Source organism: Perognathus longimembris, chromosome 5, assembly GCF_023159225.1.
Source record: "Perognathus longimembris pacificus isolate PPM17 chromosome 5, ASM2315922v1, whole genome shotgun sequence".
Lineage (NCBI taxonomy): Eukaryota > Metazoa > Chordata > Mammalia > Rodentia > Heteromyidae > Perognathus > Perognathus longimembris.
This window is the reverse complement of record NC_063165.1, coordinates 43,166,942-43,183,623: the sequence shown is the minus strand read 5'-3', so window position 1 is coordinate 43,183,623 and position 16,682 is coordinate 43,166,942. Positions and strand designations below refer to the sequence as shown.

The following is a 16,682-nucleotide window of genomic DNA, read 5'->3' as shown; positions in this document are numbered from 1 at the left end:
TACCATGTGAACAGATTTTGACATTGAATTAAACAACAATGCCTTTTTAATCTCCAACTACATTCAGTTCTTTCTCTCACTCCCCTTACCTTTCCATTTAATCATCATGTTTGGGGAGTTACATTAAGAGAAGATGCCTTTCTGTAATACTCAAAGTTAGCGTGGCCCAGGGTCAGAGAATGTGAGAAGAGGGGATAGAAAGGCTCTCACATTAAAAAGCTGGCTCTTTTGAGTCATGGAGTTCTTTTTAGGATTCATTGAACGACCTTAACCTTGAACATTCGTGCCTCTCTCTTGAACTTAGACTAGCTGTGATATTTCGGAGTGAACTTATTTGGTGGATGTAGTAGAACCAGGGGCCATGGCCTCTGACTGCCTCTCTCTCTCTCTCTCTCTCTCTCTCTCTCTCTCTCTCTCTCTCTCTCTCTCTCTCTCTCTCTCTCTTTCTAATCCAAATAATAGGTCCTTCCATTCACCTCCATCAACCTAGCAAGCTCAGACTTTATGTGTTGGACATTATAGTTGCTTTTTATTATTCTCTGGCTAGAGCAGGCTGAGATCATTACAAGAACTCTCCTAGATGGAATTTCATTCAAACTCAAAAGCTTTTGCTTTGATTTCAACTCTTTCAGTCACTTCTAAAGCTTTTTTTCACCTGGCTCCAACTCCATTCACAACCTGATTGTTGATCTGTACAAGAGTGACAAGCTTTCAGTAGAGCCTTAGGTTGCGGGGGGGGGGGGGGGGGGGGTGGACATAATGGGAAGAGAAAAAGGAAAAAAAAACTATCAAAAATAAGTTGTCACACAAGGGTAAAAATTCTTCTTGTACCACTGTCATTTTAAAGGGAATGCTGATAATTTTTTAAGGTTGGAGCTAGGAAATACAGGAGAGGAGGCAGAGTGGAATGTGGGTGAGGGAAAAATCAAACATGGAAGTCAAAAAAATCCTTGTGGTTATGATTCTCCATGTGGAAAGTGTCCTTGTGATTTATATGCGCTCAGCTCATCAGTAATCTATCAGCTTCCTGTCAGCTGGGGGAGGGGACCACTACATTTCCTTCACCTGTGATGGATCTGTTTGATAATATCATCATCAGTGTGCAGCTGCTGGAGTCCCCATTTCACACTTGTACCCATGAAATACATTTTAACAAGGAAAGACTTCCTTTGCTCTTTATATTTATCTGCTTCCGTCTTCCTCTCTTTTAACTCTATCTGTACCAGTGAAGGCACACTAAAGAGAAGAGGCCTTTTTCACTAGTAGTCCTGCAGGTAGTTTTATTTAAAATTTATTTTTTGACATATTTCCTGTCTATATTTTAACTTGGTAATAGCATGCTTTGGGGATTTATTAATTGTCATGTCTTGAAACTACTTGATCTGAATTATACCTAAATGTTTTTAAATGCATGTAATTCAATGGTTAGCCTTATTATAATATGGTTATGCTCCAGTGACAGTATTTGCATAATGTTGTATATGAGAAGACTGTGAAGTAACAGGCTGGGTTTTCAAGTGAGACTTCTGGAAACCAGTCTTCTGACTGTACAGCTATGCCTCCTGTATTGGAATGCTCATCCTAAGTGCCTTATAATTTATTAGAACTACTTTCATTTCTTCTTACTGCTGGAAGGAGATAAAGAACAAACCCTATATGGTACAAACCGCATATTTTCCCCTTGCCAGACCTTAGCATACTTTTGATATTTACTTTGTAATGACTTGGAAGGTAACAGAAATTTTCCTCAAATAGCTGTGGAATTATTTTTAATTGCATACTGTGTGCGAATGTTAACTACATATCTCAGCCAGGATCCCAAGACTAATTTATTCTTTCAAAGATACAACTAAAAGCACTTTTTTCTCCATATAAGTGAGAGGGAATTTTTTGCTTTTTTTTTTCTTTACAATGAACAGAGACACACAGGGAGAAGCCAAAAGAAAGCAAGATATAAAATTGCTATTCATCTTCCCCAACCTATATGGAGAGGAAAACTTGTAGTTCAAAGGAGAGGGAGGGACTGAAGTTTCTTGTTATTTCAGTGAGACCATAACCATCACTTATTCATTGGCAAGGATGAAGTCTTGTTTTTGCAGCCTGAAGGTTCATAAAGGCACAGCATATAGCATGTGCCTCATTCAATCCAGGAGGAACCCAATTTTGACAGGAGACCTATGCTGCTCACCAAGCACAGCATGGACCTGTTTTTGCCCTCTATTCAGGTTATCCTGGAGAGAGAGAGGAGAGATCAGCATAAAGCTCTAACTTTTATGGAAATAAGTGGATCTAATACAAAGTAATGGAGCATTTAAGACCTAGGTTATTCATGTGCAAGTATCCCTAAAGTCCTTATAAAATGTTCCACATGGGCTATTGTATTACAGCTGCTGTTGACTTTTCTGTACTAAAACCATACTGTATCATCTTGCTTCCATTTTAAACCCTATGGTTTTAAGGAATCCCCGCTGACTGAAGGGGGGCAGGAGGGTGGGGTTCGAAAGGTTGAAACAAAAGCAGGTCTCCTCAAAAGACATATCCATGCAGATGTCTAATAATTAGTTCAGTTTACTAATGCATATGAATGTTACGTTTACACTATAGAGTATAGTGTAGTCCATTCAGTGTGTAATAGCACACTTTTATGTATAGAAAACAATCAATATACATAGCTTAATTAAAAGTGTCTTATTAGTAAAGCTGGAAGTGAATAAGCTTGAGAACTAAAGCTTCTTCCTCCTCCCTGCCCTCTCCTTCATCCTCTTTGTCCTCCTCCTTCTCCTCCTTCAGCACTACCAAAGTTTGAAACCAGGGCTTCCTACTTGCTGGGCAGGTGCTTTTTCCCTTGAGTCACATACTGGATCATTTTTTTTTTCTTTTTTCAGCAAAGGTCAGAACAGAGAGTCAGTCTCTTGACAGTCAAGTTAGCATAGAACCCCAAAATTCTTTTTTTTAATTGCTTACTGAGTCTAATCATAGAACACGATAATGCGACCAAAATCACTGATAACTCTAAGTTCCTTAAATTCGGTATTTAACTAGCTTGTTATTTTTAAGTGTGTTTGCCTATTTCTTGGAATTCATTACACTTGAAATAATGCTGTAAAACCAGACTCAGGACTTCCGATTCTGAAGAGTCTGGGATATTTTCAGTATAGTTTATTCCATCTTCTGCTTAGAAAATTTCCTGATTCTACACTTTAATGGTTGTAATATATAGCATCACTTCCAAGACCAATTATCTCTTCTTTTAGAGTGAAATGATTCTATAATGGTTTTGCTGATTCATTAAGGGTTTTATTTGTGGATTGAAGTTACAAAGTAAACAGCACCAAAATACAGAGCCATCACATTCTTGAAGAGTTTCTTCCCATCTACATCTTCAATCTTTTCACATACCAGAAAAAGAGGGAGATTCACAAATGAGGAAAATATAAGTTGAAAAAAAAAGTTTTTTTTTCTGATGAACAAAAGTTAATAATTTCTTTAAAAAACAAAGTTTCCCCAGCTGACTTGAGTTTCTTATCTGTCCTGTGTGTGATTACATAGGGGGTGAGGAAACACACTAATGTTAAATAATGTCTCTGACATTAAATTAGAAAACAAGTTACAGCGTTATCTTTCCATGTTAGTGTTTAATGACATATCATTATATAACTTTTATACCAACATAGTACAGCAAAGAGGCATGATTTGTTAAGTATTAACTTACTTTCAATACATTGATATTTCTAACTGACATATATATTTGTGGGATACAGCTAGTGATTTAAACACATGTATACAATATGTTTTATTAGATCGGAGTAATTGGAAGATTTATAATGTATGACACATTATCATTTGTGTATGTTTGGAATATTTAAAATTATCTTTATTAGTTTTTGTTTGTTTTTTTTGTTTGCTTTAAGGGCTGGGGTTGGATCCTGGGCCCTGTGCATGCTGGAAAATTACCTTATCATTTAGTTACGCCTTTTAAATTTTGTATTTTGAAATAGAGTCTGGTTAAATTGCCCAGGCTGGTCTTGTACTTGCAGACCTCTTGCCTCAGCCTCCTAATTAACTGGGAGTATAGGCATGTGTCAACCACTGTGTCTACCTTCTATCACTTTTTAAAAATATTTAACTAGATTGGCCACCTGCGTGTGGCCTATCATGCTCTGTAAAAATATTTAACTACTAAGTATAAGCAAAGAATCTCATGAACTTTACTTACAGTTTAGAGACTGCTAGTTGCAATTATGTGCCTATAAGTCAAGAAGTATACTATGTATAACAAAACACCATTGCACTGTAGACATTTTCCTGGTGATTCTAGATATTTAAATGAAGATATCTAGACCTAATTGAAAGTTTGTAAACCTTTGCTTTGGGAACATTTGGATGGAATTCATCCATTTCTGTGGAGTCTGTAATGTGTATTGTCAGTAACATTTTGGTCCCTATCTTCTAGATACCAATAGCCTTACCTCCTTCCTCAGTTGGTTCAGAACAAGGGGTAAGAAGAGGTCCAGACATTATCAATGTCATTTAAGGGTACAAATTGTCACCACTTGAAATCTATTCTCTATTTGTACTTTCATAACTTAAAAAAGAAAGAAATCTCTCCTACTCATTCAGTCAAATTGTCCCTAGGGAAAATAGGTTGTAATGTAGATAAGCATCAAATAAAATGTACTTGTTTTATTTGTTATCAATTATCCTTTTAAGAAATAGTGAGATTTGGACTGGGGCTATAGCTCAGTAGGAAAGCACTCTTGCCTGGCCTACCAGGAGCCCTGGGCTTGATCTCAATCACACAAAATACAAAAACTCGAAAAGCGTATGTTAGAGCTACATTTAGATAAGCACTAATGCTAAGTTGGTGATTTTTAAATACAAAGATATATCTGGAATGTATTTTACATGTATGGATATCCTTTCATTATGTTATCAAATCATTAGTACACGCTGAATTGAGCGTTTCCCTTCTGTCGCTAATTGTAATTAATTGTTTTCAGAGCATAACCCTCAGACCTGCCCAGTATAAAGGGAATTGTCAGTATACCTGTTCATATCAGTGTGCATAATACACCTAATTTTTGCAGATATACAATGCTTGAGAGCTTTATGACTGTATTGATTTTCCTGCCACTTGTGTAGGTTCAGATATACTGAACAGAGGAATAAAACGTGTTTTCTAATCTTTGTTATTATTATCTTTCTTTGTTCGTGTTGTCAGTCCTCGGCTTGAACTCTGGGCCTGGGTGCTATCCCCTTGCTTCTTTTGCTCAAGGTTAGCACTCTACCACTTGAGCCACATGGCTACTTCTGGATTTTCTGAGTAGTTAATTGGAGATAAGAGTCTCATGGACTATCCTGCCTGAACTGGCTTCAAATTGTGATTCTTCATCCTCCTGAGTATCTAGAATTATAGGTGTCAGCCTGGCACCTTTCTTATTATTTAAAGATAATTAAAAAAATAAATTTCTTGGTTAAAATAGGTAACTCATCTGATATATGAGAGTTCATGGTTAAAGTAGATGACCTGCTAAACATTTGTGTAATGATTTATATTTATTTTCCTCATTTTTCTTATAAGCAATGTCTATAATACTTGATTCCCAGACATGATCTTTCTTTATAGTGGAAATGAAGAGTATATTTTTCTCCCTTTCACTTTCCTATTAATATTACATTTAATAATTCTCCTCAAATTATAACAATTTCTTAGGAGATATTAATAGTTACACACTTATCTTTCACCCATTAAATAATTACATTAAACATCTGAGGGATGACCTAAGAACAAATTGTTAAATTAAAATCAGTTTATTTATTCCACACATCAGCAAGCAGCTACTGAGCAGATGATGTTTATAGTGAGTGGCTTGGTGGGGACTCTACAGGTGAATTATAAGAGGGTTCCTGTCTTTGATGAATAAAGATAAATGCAAGTCATTGAAATGTAACAAACAGCATGATGAAATCACAGGGAGAATGCCAGGCTGGAACATTGATATGGAAAGATCTCAGAGTGACTCTCTTGTACCCCTAGGTCCTCAGATGCCTGAAATATACCCAATCCAAATGTAGAAAGGCATTCTCATATCTTTTTTGTGTGTCTCGAATGTCCATTCTCTTGAGGACAGTCTTTTCTAAATCTCAAAAGTTGCATGCACCATAAACTGGTAGAGAAAACATTCTATTAAATAGAAAAAACTAATTCTCACCTATTTAAAAATGCATCTTTATGTATCTGCTCTAGCCTCAGCTGATTTTTGAGATGAAGTCATTACCCATACAATGTTGAACTATACTGCCCAGTACTGAAGCAATATGTTAGGTTGGTCAATAATTTGTATTGTAGTATACTGTCACGACTGCAATCAACTTTTACTCTACAGCCTGCTATCATGTGGTTAAGTCAACTTCATAGGATATTTTCTGCCTAGTCAGTGAATGCTGGGATCCAGGATCTATGTCAACATCAACATTTCTCATTTCTGTATAGCCAGGTGGTCTGTCTGTGATTCCTCTTGGTTACCAATTGATTATCTTCCTTTAGTAGACATAGCCTTGTACAAAAATAGGGTATTGTTTTGGCTTTTAGCTTCTCATCCTTGTGTTCACGCTTTACAATTTAAAGTTTGTAAAATTGCTTTAGAATTAGAAAAAAAAACAGTTCTGAAATCATATTGTATATTCCCCTTATTTTAATCTGGAAAATTTCACCTGCATTATAGCATGCTTATTTCCCATATTTTAGGTTTTAGTACATTTACTTTGGAACTTTGACCATATAAAAAAAGATCTCTTAATGATGTAGAAATACAATTTCCTTTTCAAAAACTCTCTACTGTACTCTAGGTGCTTAGAATTTAGCTAACACTCCGAGTTAATAAAATGTGTGTGTGTGGGGGGGGGTGTTCTAACACACCTTTCACTTGTTTGTAAGTAAAAGATAAATTTACAAACCAAGTAAGGCTGAGACCTGAACTAAAAATAAGATGTTACATAGATTGTCAAGACAAAGTTTACACATACAGCATTGTTTCAGTAAATGCATTTTTATGGGTCTAGCAATTTTGCTGAAATAGTCAATTACTTCTCTATGTAAGATAAATCTGAATGCTTCCAGAGAATAATTTGGAATAATGATGTGTATGATTTTTAACTTTTCCATGGATAAAAATTGCTAGAATGCCAAAGGACCCTAAAGACCTGACTTAGCATTTCTATCTTACCCGGTTAAGAAAATTTGCCAATTTTATCTGTGAATTCTTTAAAGCTTGGAATGGGGGCAGGGAATGTAGGCAGGCATATGTCCCTTCTATGTCTGCCTTGTGTGACTCTATTAGCTCACATTATAGCATATACATCAAGGGTCTGTTTTATTCTAGTATAGTTTTTTGGAAATAACCAAATAAGCAATCTTGTCTTGTTAAACTTGTAGATCATACCTACATAAAATACATAGTATTGTTAGTTTGTTTTTCAAACCAGTGCTGCAAGATGAACAGGTGCCTGGAAGGGGGAAGGCATGATGTGAGAAAGAAAAAGAAAGACAGACACAAAGATCATCTCAGGAATCAAAGCAGGAAGACCAGGGGAAACTCCATCTTGGAGGGCAAAGACCCCTAGTTCATCTCCCAAGTCGTTATTATTATACAGCATGACAATAGTGGGAAAGCAATAAACCTTATACATAATTAGTGATGAGTAAATCAGTTTCTTCTGTGTCACAAAGCAGGCATCATTCTGATAGAAAGTAACCCTGAGCCAACCACGCACTTAAGCTAGCATCCTTGAGTAAGCTAGCTATTTTATCTTGGCCAGAAAATAGGCTTAGGGAGCCAAACAGCATAAACTCTGAGTAAAATTATCTTTGTTTGGGAGAAGGATCAGGGATAGGGGCCAGGGCCACAGTTCTCCCGTGCATGTCTCCGCACTCTGCCTATGTGACCCTTGCCACTTAGACATCCCTGGCCTGGTGGCTTTGCCTGTAGCTAGGGGTGCCTCCAACCTGGATTAGGGAGATCAGTGATCCCAACAGAAAAGCACTTGTAGATTTACATTTGCATAGATATATTTTCATACCCTCTAGAACAAAACAAAGTAAGTCAATTTTCTGTTACCCCCAGAGATGGAAAATTTTGGGTCTGCAGACTGCATAAGGCTTTTCAAATCACGTGGCATATCATGGAACAGAAGCAAACCATTTCGTCCTCTGCCTCCGGCTATCTGTCTGTACTGACAATGTTGTATGAAGTGCAAATGATATTATAAATATCCAAATAACCTTTGACAGCAGAAAAGATTCCCTACCCTTGGAAGAAGGCACCAAATAGCCTATTAATTAGTTCTAAATGACTCTAAGTTGAATGGTGCTGTGAACCACTAAGGACAGTGAAGTGTATGCCACAAAAAAATATGGAATAGAGACAGGTCAAGTCCAAAAACAAACAGCCAGCATCCACCAAGTTCCTTTCAGAGGTGCTCTAAATTGTCAAACACAAGAAAGTTTCTCAGGAATGTCTATATAGAGGTAGAGAAATACAAATTGGAGATGCTTCCTGACAATTAAATCTAACTAGGCTTATAAAAACAAAGAGGTAAAGAAGAAAAGGAAAACCTGTGTATCTTCCTACTCATTTAACTGAAGTCAAATGCTTGCTCAAAATAAAACATAAAACTTACCTAATAACAATGAGATAAGGGAATCTTTGTCTTACAACATTTTTGTGCCCCTTTATGAGAGATATAAGTTGGCATATAAATCTGTTTGTATGCTGTCTATGAATTATGTGTCTTTTTCTGTCCCTTCCCTTTTGGTTGTTTGTTCTGTGCCAGTCCTGCAGCTTGAACTGCTTGAACTTAGGGCCTGGGTGCTATACCTGAGTGTTATTGCTCAATGCTAGCACTTTACCACTTGAAACACTACTCCACTTCTAGCTATTTTTTTTTTTTTTTGGTAATTCATTGGAGAAAAAAGACTCAAAGTTTACCAGTCTCCTTCAAATCCCCATTTTCAGATCTTAGCTTCCTGAGTAGCAAGGATTAAAGGCGTGAGCCACCACCACTTGACTCTATTCCTGTTGTTGACCCCAAGGATATGTGGATTTGACACACAATAGTGGATATGGTGTTTTACATTGTTCTGCTGTCTGTGGTCTTGCTATTTCTGTTTTTCTTATACCCCCATGTTTTTGAATGGCTGACTAAACTGTGGACAGGTCTGGGATTATCTTTCTGTAGGGAAGACCTCAGTCTTACCAGAGGGGTGCAATGAGAAGATCGTTCTTGCTTTCTTGATGTGTTTATTTTTCATTGCTAGGTTTTTGCTTTGGCTGGAAAGTTGAAGACAAAATTCCTCATTAGCCAGGTGGCATTTACCCTTTCTCCACTGACATATTTGCTTTGTCCCTTTTTCTTCCCCCAATCTTCCTGTTAGGTTTCTAGAATGTTTATATTTTGCTTTTATAGTAATGGGAAGTGAAAAACATTTCCCTTCATTTCCTATGAAATATTGTATTCATACAAAATGACCCCTAATGCTAGTAGCCAACTATCTTGCTATCAATTGACCTGGTGCCTTCTGTTGCTGAAGTGAGCCATAAGCTCAATGATGTTTGCTTTGATTTACTTGATATAACATCTATCCACTTACCCTCAGGACTGCTTACACGTTTCTCATTCTAATATCTTAAAGTTCACAAGTGTCAACCTTGAAATCTACACTAATTCCTAAAGCTATGGAACCAAACTTGAACCCTCCATCAGACAAGGCTACAGGATATACACACAAAATAACAAATACAGATTAAGATGGAGTAAAGCCACCATAATATCAATTATATCACTCTCAAAACAAAAAAGCAGATGGAGTTTTATCTGAATGACATTTCCCTAAACAATGAGAAGCTAATCCTGTGGGAAGTCAATACCCATTTAACTTTATTGGTCTGCATTTCTCATATCAGGTTGTTTATTGCTGAACTGAATCTGATATAATGACATTTGTCCATTGGATAGTAATTAGATCTTAAAGGAAACAGAGGAAATATTTAAGACTTGAAGAAATGCCATGGCAATGATTTATGGTGCATATAATTATCTTTCTTGATTGGTCACGTTGAGTCCAATCATGCAGAGAATGAGAACAGATACAATTATTGTTAAGGTACTAATGTTATTGTTCTGCTCTGTCAGATGTGTTGTAGAAGACAAGAACTCGAAGGTGGCATGGTTGAACCGTTCTGGCATCATTTTTGCTGGACATGACAAGTGGTCTCTGGATCCCCGAGTTGAGCTGGAGAAGCGCCATTCTCTGGAATACAGCCTCCGAATCCAGAAGGTGGATGTCTATGATGAAGGTTCCTACACATGCTCAGTTCAGACACAGCATGAGCCCAAGACCTCCCAAGTTTACTTGATCGTGCAAGGTAAGAAATATACGGGAATGGGGGGGGGGAGGGGGCCCATGGTGAGGGTGAAAGGGAAATGTAGATATGGAGAACCAATGTGATTTGCAAAATATGATTTTTTTTTTTTTTTTGGCCAGTCCTGGGCCTTGCACTCAGGGACTAAGCACTGTCCCTGGCTTCTTCCCGCTCAAGGATTAGCACTCTGCCACCTGAGCCACAGCGCCCCTTCTGACCGTTTTAGTATACGTGGTGCTGGGGAATCGAACCTAGGGCTTCATGTATGGGAGGCAAGCTCTCTTGCCACTAGGCCATATCCCCAGGCCCCCAAAATATGATTTTTTTTTAAATCACAAGATATGATTGCACTTACATCTCTATTTTCCTTCTAGAATTCTAAAGTAGACTTACACTGAGATTACAGAGAATATTCATGATACTGTGAGCCAGTATCTTAATTTCTTTGATGAGGCTATTTTTTCCCTAGAATAATTATTAAAACACAAGGGGAAGCCAGACAAGAAAATACAGAACACACATAGAACATAAAAACAATGAATGCTTAGAACCAGAAGGAATTCATTTATACCAGGGAACTGATGCTTTGATTAATTTAAGAAAGCTTGTTGCTGAGCACCAGTGGCTCATACCTGTAATCCTAGCTACTCAGGAGGCTGAGATCTAAGGATCATGGTTCAAAGCCAGCCCAGGCAGAAAAGTCCCTGTGGGATTCTTATCTCCAATTAACCACCCAAAAATTGGAAGTGGCTCTATTGCTCAAAGTGGCAGAGCGCTAACCTTGAGCTAAAGAGCTCAGGGATAACACACAGGCCCTATGTTCAAGCCCCATGACCAACAACAATAATAACAAAAACTTGTCACTGGATATGGTGAGACACACTTGTAAGCCCAACTCCCCAGGAGACAGAAACCAGAAAAACAAGTTCAGACTAGCCAGTACAAAGTTTGTGAGAACTCATTTCAAAAATTATATATATAGACAGGGGGCTTGTCTCAAGTGATGGAACTTGCCTAGGCTTTGGGATAAAGTTTGTTTTTATCTATTTTGTCCCTAAAAATTATCATTAATTATCTACTTTTATGATGGCAAATTCTTTTGGAATGCATTAAAATTCCCAGCGGTCTTAACACCTCTCATTTGTTTAGGTTTCTGGTAGAATTTTATCTTATCTTCAGTAGCAAGTTACTTGTGAGCAAGTCTAGTGACAAGGATCTACAAAGGCATTGGGAACAATTTGCTTCTAGATTGGGGCGTTCAAAGGTATATCTGAGCCATGGTTTTATGGAATGAAAGTGGAACACATATGCCCGAACTATAGCTCATTTGTGTCCCTTTCTCTGTAATTGCAGAATGAAAACAAAGCTGATCAGCCATATGATTTTATTGTTAAAAAAGTCAACCAGCCAACAGTCTTAATCCATATGTCAGGGAAGATCCAAATACTAACAAATATTAGGACTATGTTCATGTGGACTTGATTTCCAATTTTATGTAAATTATTGCAAATTAGGCATGGCACTAGGGCTCCTGTCTTGATACCAATGTAGTTAGTGGTGTGGTATAGTTTGTAGCTTCTATTAATGTGTTATGGAATTGATTATTGCCGCATTTTCATTTTCACTCTCCCATATACTCTGATTAATAGATTGAAACTGGAATAAAATACATGAGTGCTTTAGTCATGTGACCTCTATCTTGGTCCATTTGCAATGGCTGACAGGTTCATTTTAATTGCCTGTAAAAGGCATGTCTCCTGTTTTGCCAGGTTGCAATCACAGTCAAAGCACAAGATGCTTTCCTTATAGTCTTGTGAGAAATATTTGAGCTCTGTGACAAGAGACACTGGGTTTCAGATCTCAGGAAACTTGTTTAATGTGTTAGTATCACTACAGTTATGCAAATGTGTTAGTAGGCTAACATACCAGTGCTCTCAAAACACAAAGTACACAGGCACACACTACTAACTCAACACAAAAAGAGAATTTCTACCTGATTCAGTGGCAGAGGGAGAAATATTTGCTTTAATGACCTTATTGAGATTAGATCATAATTTTTTCTTTGACTTTTGAATTATTTCATCAGTGTATTTCTTAATAATGGATTATGCTTTTAAGATCTTGTTCAAAATATTTAAGCACAATTTTATTACTTTTACAGCTTTTTATTGTCATTAAAAACCTGATAGAAAGCTTCATATTTTGTGTTTCACTAAACTAACTGTAACAGGACAGTGAGTATTATGTTTCTTGGTTTCTACATGAGGGAACAAAGGTCATTAAATTTAGTTGATTCTTCAAGGTCACCCAGAGTTTAAGGAACAGTTGAGAGATAAAAGGACCTAGGATTAAATCTGAAATGTTTTTGTTATGACTTTAAGGATGTTAAAGATTCATGTTAAAGTCTGGGCTTGGTTCCTCTCCATATTTTTTATCTTATTTTTCTGTGCCCTTTTGAGCTACAAACATGCCTATTCCACGAGACTTAGGACAAAAACTCAGTGTATATGTACATTCAGGCCATGGTAGTGCAAATGAAACTCAACTTAATAGTATTAAAGGATGAAAAATGACTGTCAAATATTATTTATTTACCATCTCATTTCATTCTAATATCTTGCATTCATAGATGAGAACAATTTGCTAAGGCACAAGCATACATATATACTAAAGTTTGTAGATCAAACGTAAGGGCAAGAGGAGGAGAGTAGATAAAGAGAGGAAATGGGGGAACGCAGTCATAATATTCGGTACATACACTACGAATTTAAGAAAAATCAAAGTGGGTGGTTTGGTTCAGAGCCATTGGGGAGAATGATGAAAGGGCTGACATCAAGATGTATTGTCTTCATAAACCGATTTGTTGAATGGTTAAGGCCTTGGTACAACTACTTAAAGATACTAAAAATACAATTTGAAAAGATCAGAAGTAATAAGGTACCTGCTCAAGGTTCCCTGTTGATTTAGGAAATGGTTTGAAATTTATATCTGTTTAACTCAAAAATTTATTATATTTCCTGACTTGAAAGAGGAATTGAGCAACAAGGGCCATAGTTCTAAGAAGGATGAAGAAAGGACTGTCTATTCCTTGAGTTTGCTTTCAAGAGGAACTTCTGGAGGACTGTATGCATGTTGTTGTTTGATCTTTAGCACCAGATGGCTGGATCACTCCCCTTTGAGACATTTAACTTGGTTGTAGTCAGGGGATCCAATCATATACCACCTTCCACTTATTCTTTGCCTAGTGCATCAACTCTATATATACCTTTGTTTGTTCCTTTTCAACCACATCAAAGTTTCTCTTTCTAGGCATGGTCACATTCCTCTTTTTCGTAGCTTCTCCAGAATACATGGCCTCTGGTGTCCTTCTTGTCTTGATCACCCTCCATAATGTTTGAAAATTCATTCTGAATAGCCACTCAAGGAATATTCTATTCCTTTTCCTTAACTACGATGAGGCCACTCTTAGCTCAAGGATGCGATGAGAGAAGAATAAAGCATAGCAGTTGAGAAAGCCAGTTGTACAGTCACACTGCCTGCCTAATGCAAATCTCAGTTTTCCTTCATGCTATCTAGGGGGGAAAACAGCTGCGAAAACCACTTAATTTCCTTGAAGCTCAGTTTTGTCATAGTGGAAATTTAGATAAAACAAACATTTTAAATCCTTCTTTATTTATTGTAAGGATTAAATTATGCCATCTATTGGTCTGATGTCTGGAGATCATGTGTTCTCACCAGCAGATGAAGAACACTGGTGGTGCTGCTGCAGTACTTCTCTGAGGCTCGGGCTGCTGCTGCCCCATTCTGACAGCTGCCTTGACTTAGTTATCCTTATAGTAGGCTTGGTCAGTTTTAGGTTTCTGACATGTGTTTGTTTCTTCAGCTGTTCTTTTCCTTAGGATCTAGTGTTTGTTTTTACTTCTTTCGGGTTGTAGAAGGCTGTTATAGCATCATTACTTTTAAGTTCTTCATCTGTATTTTTTCAGTCTACATATCAGCACCAACAGGGTTTGGTAAATTTCAGATGAGTGGAATCTGCCCAGAATTTCTGATTTAGCAGATCTGGGTGTTGTCTGAGAATTTCTACTTGTAACAAATTCCTAGATGATCCTGAGGTTCCTGGTATAGGGACAGTGAAGTTGCAAATGCCACCCCCAAAAGGACAAAGGAACACTGCATAATTTCAAGGATGTCAGTTATTTTGTACATTCAAATGTTCCAACAACTTATCCTGCTGGATAGGAGACAAAGAACAGATGGGATGACAAGTATCTTAACTTTGGCATCCTACTTTAAGCACTTAAATGCTGCTTTTATAGCTCCTGTTTGTGAAAACTCCCTAAATTGTCCATTTGCAAGTATGAAAGTAATGGTTGTAGCATACTGGCCTAGACACAAGATAATTTCATTTTTATAAATGTTAGTGTTTAGAAGCCTTAGGAGTATTTAACACATACACACACACACACACACACACACACACACACACACCTACCACTTTAGACTTTTTGCTATCTTCAAAACTTTCTCTCTAAGTCTGATGGTTATTTTTCACAGCAAAGTTAAGATTTTTTTTTTTATCAGTTCTTGAGGTTCATTATGCTCAAAATAACTTGTATTGAAATAAACTTGTGGTATAGGTCAATAACTATCTTCGTCTAAATGACAGCTACTCACACTTTCCTCATGAAGTACATAGGTTGACAGTCTTGCATCAGCAAATGTACAAATCAATGATAATATTTTAGGTCACTGGTAATTGCCTGATAGTAAATATTCTGTCTGTGGATCTCAAGACCACACACACATAAGGACACATTTTTCAATATTTAAGAGATAGAGGGACCCATAGCTAAAGCCAGAATTTTTTTTGGGTGGGGGTTCCTTTACAAGACACTAAACAGAGTCCAAGACCAAGGTGTAGAAAAAAAAAATCACCCTTAAAATCAGTCAAATAAACAGACATGTATTAGTAGCAACCTTTCTGCCAATAACACCATTGTTTTTTTCCAAAGGTGACCCTCTAGTGATTCCCTAGTCTTTCTAGGCATCTGACCTATATAAGCACATGCTTTAAGACAATGTACCTCTATATGAAATCCTTACATAGCTTACAGAACACTCAACATTTTAGTTTATTGTTCTTGTTGAAATGCAGGTGCTTGAGAATCACGTCCAGACAATTGAATCTGAAACCCTGGGGTGGGTCAAAACTTTCAAATGCCTTATGCTCTGCAGGTGATTCAGATGCACAAACAAAAACATCGAGAACTACTATTCTAGGGATCTAAGCAATCAATGAGGGGTATTTGTGCTGCTACCTGCTTATTTTCCCATATGACATTGCATCAAATTATATCTAAAACCCTGCAGAGAAGGTATTAGAGGATTCTCATAGCAAAATCTAAAAATATTTTTGATGTGCATTCATCAAATATAGTTATTAACCAAGGAACTTGAGCCCTGGGAATAATGGTCCCCAAAACTGAGCTATTTGTCTACAGTGTCCATATATATGTGAATCCAAAAGAAATCTTATATTTTTAATATGTGAATAGTATTTTTATTCATATTTATGTATGTTTGTATGTATGTATGTATGTGTGTATGTATGTGTGTCACATGCATGCAAGTACTAGGCCTTAAACTTATGGCATGGGCAATTTCTACTAGATATATCACTCTAGGTTAATGTGGACCACTCGGGCCACAGATCCATTTCCAGCTTTTTGCTGGTTAATAAGAGATAAGATTCTCACAGGTTTTCCTGTTCCTGCTGGTTTTGAACCTCAGTTGTCAGATTTCAGCATTTTGAGTAGCTACAATTTCAATAGTGAACCACCAGTGCACAATGTAAGTGGCATTTTTAAATACTGTCATTTAGCATGTTGTAACTTTAAAAAAAATTTTATTATCAAACTGATGTACAGAGAGGTTACAGTTTCATTTGTTAGGCATTGAATACATTTCTTGTACTGTTTGTTACCTTGTCCCTCATTTCCCCTTCCCCACTCCTGTTTCCCTTTCACCCCCATGAGTTGTTCAGTTCATTTACACCAAACAGTTTTGCAAGTATTGCTTTTGTAGTTGTTTGTCTTTTTTTACCCTGTGTCTCTCAAATTTGGTATTCCCTTTCAATTTCCTGCATCCAATACCAGTATACACGGTTTCCAATATACTCAGAAAAGATACAGAGATAGTGTAGGTACAACCACAGAAAGGGGATACAAGAAGATCATCAATAATAGAAGCTACAGTTAC

At 37.0% G+C, this 16,682-nt stretch overlaps 1 protein-coding gene across 2 annotated transcripts in view; it reads left to right on the top strand.

Moving 5' to 3' along the window:
* Positions 1-16,682, top strand: part of LOC125351717 (limbic system associated membrane protein) — a 620,820-nt gene that overhangs the window by 331,175 nt on the left and 272,963 nt on the right. For both annotated transcript variants that reach the window (XM_048346681.1, XM_048346680.1), the window contains exon 2: positions 10,192-10,424. In XM_048346681.1, the coding sequence (XP_048202638.1) occupies positions 10,192-10,424 (233 nt within the window). The remainder of the gene's footprint in view (positions 1-10,191; positions 10,425-16,682) is intronic.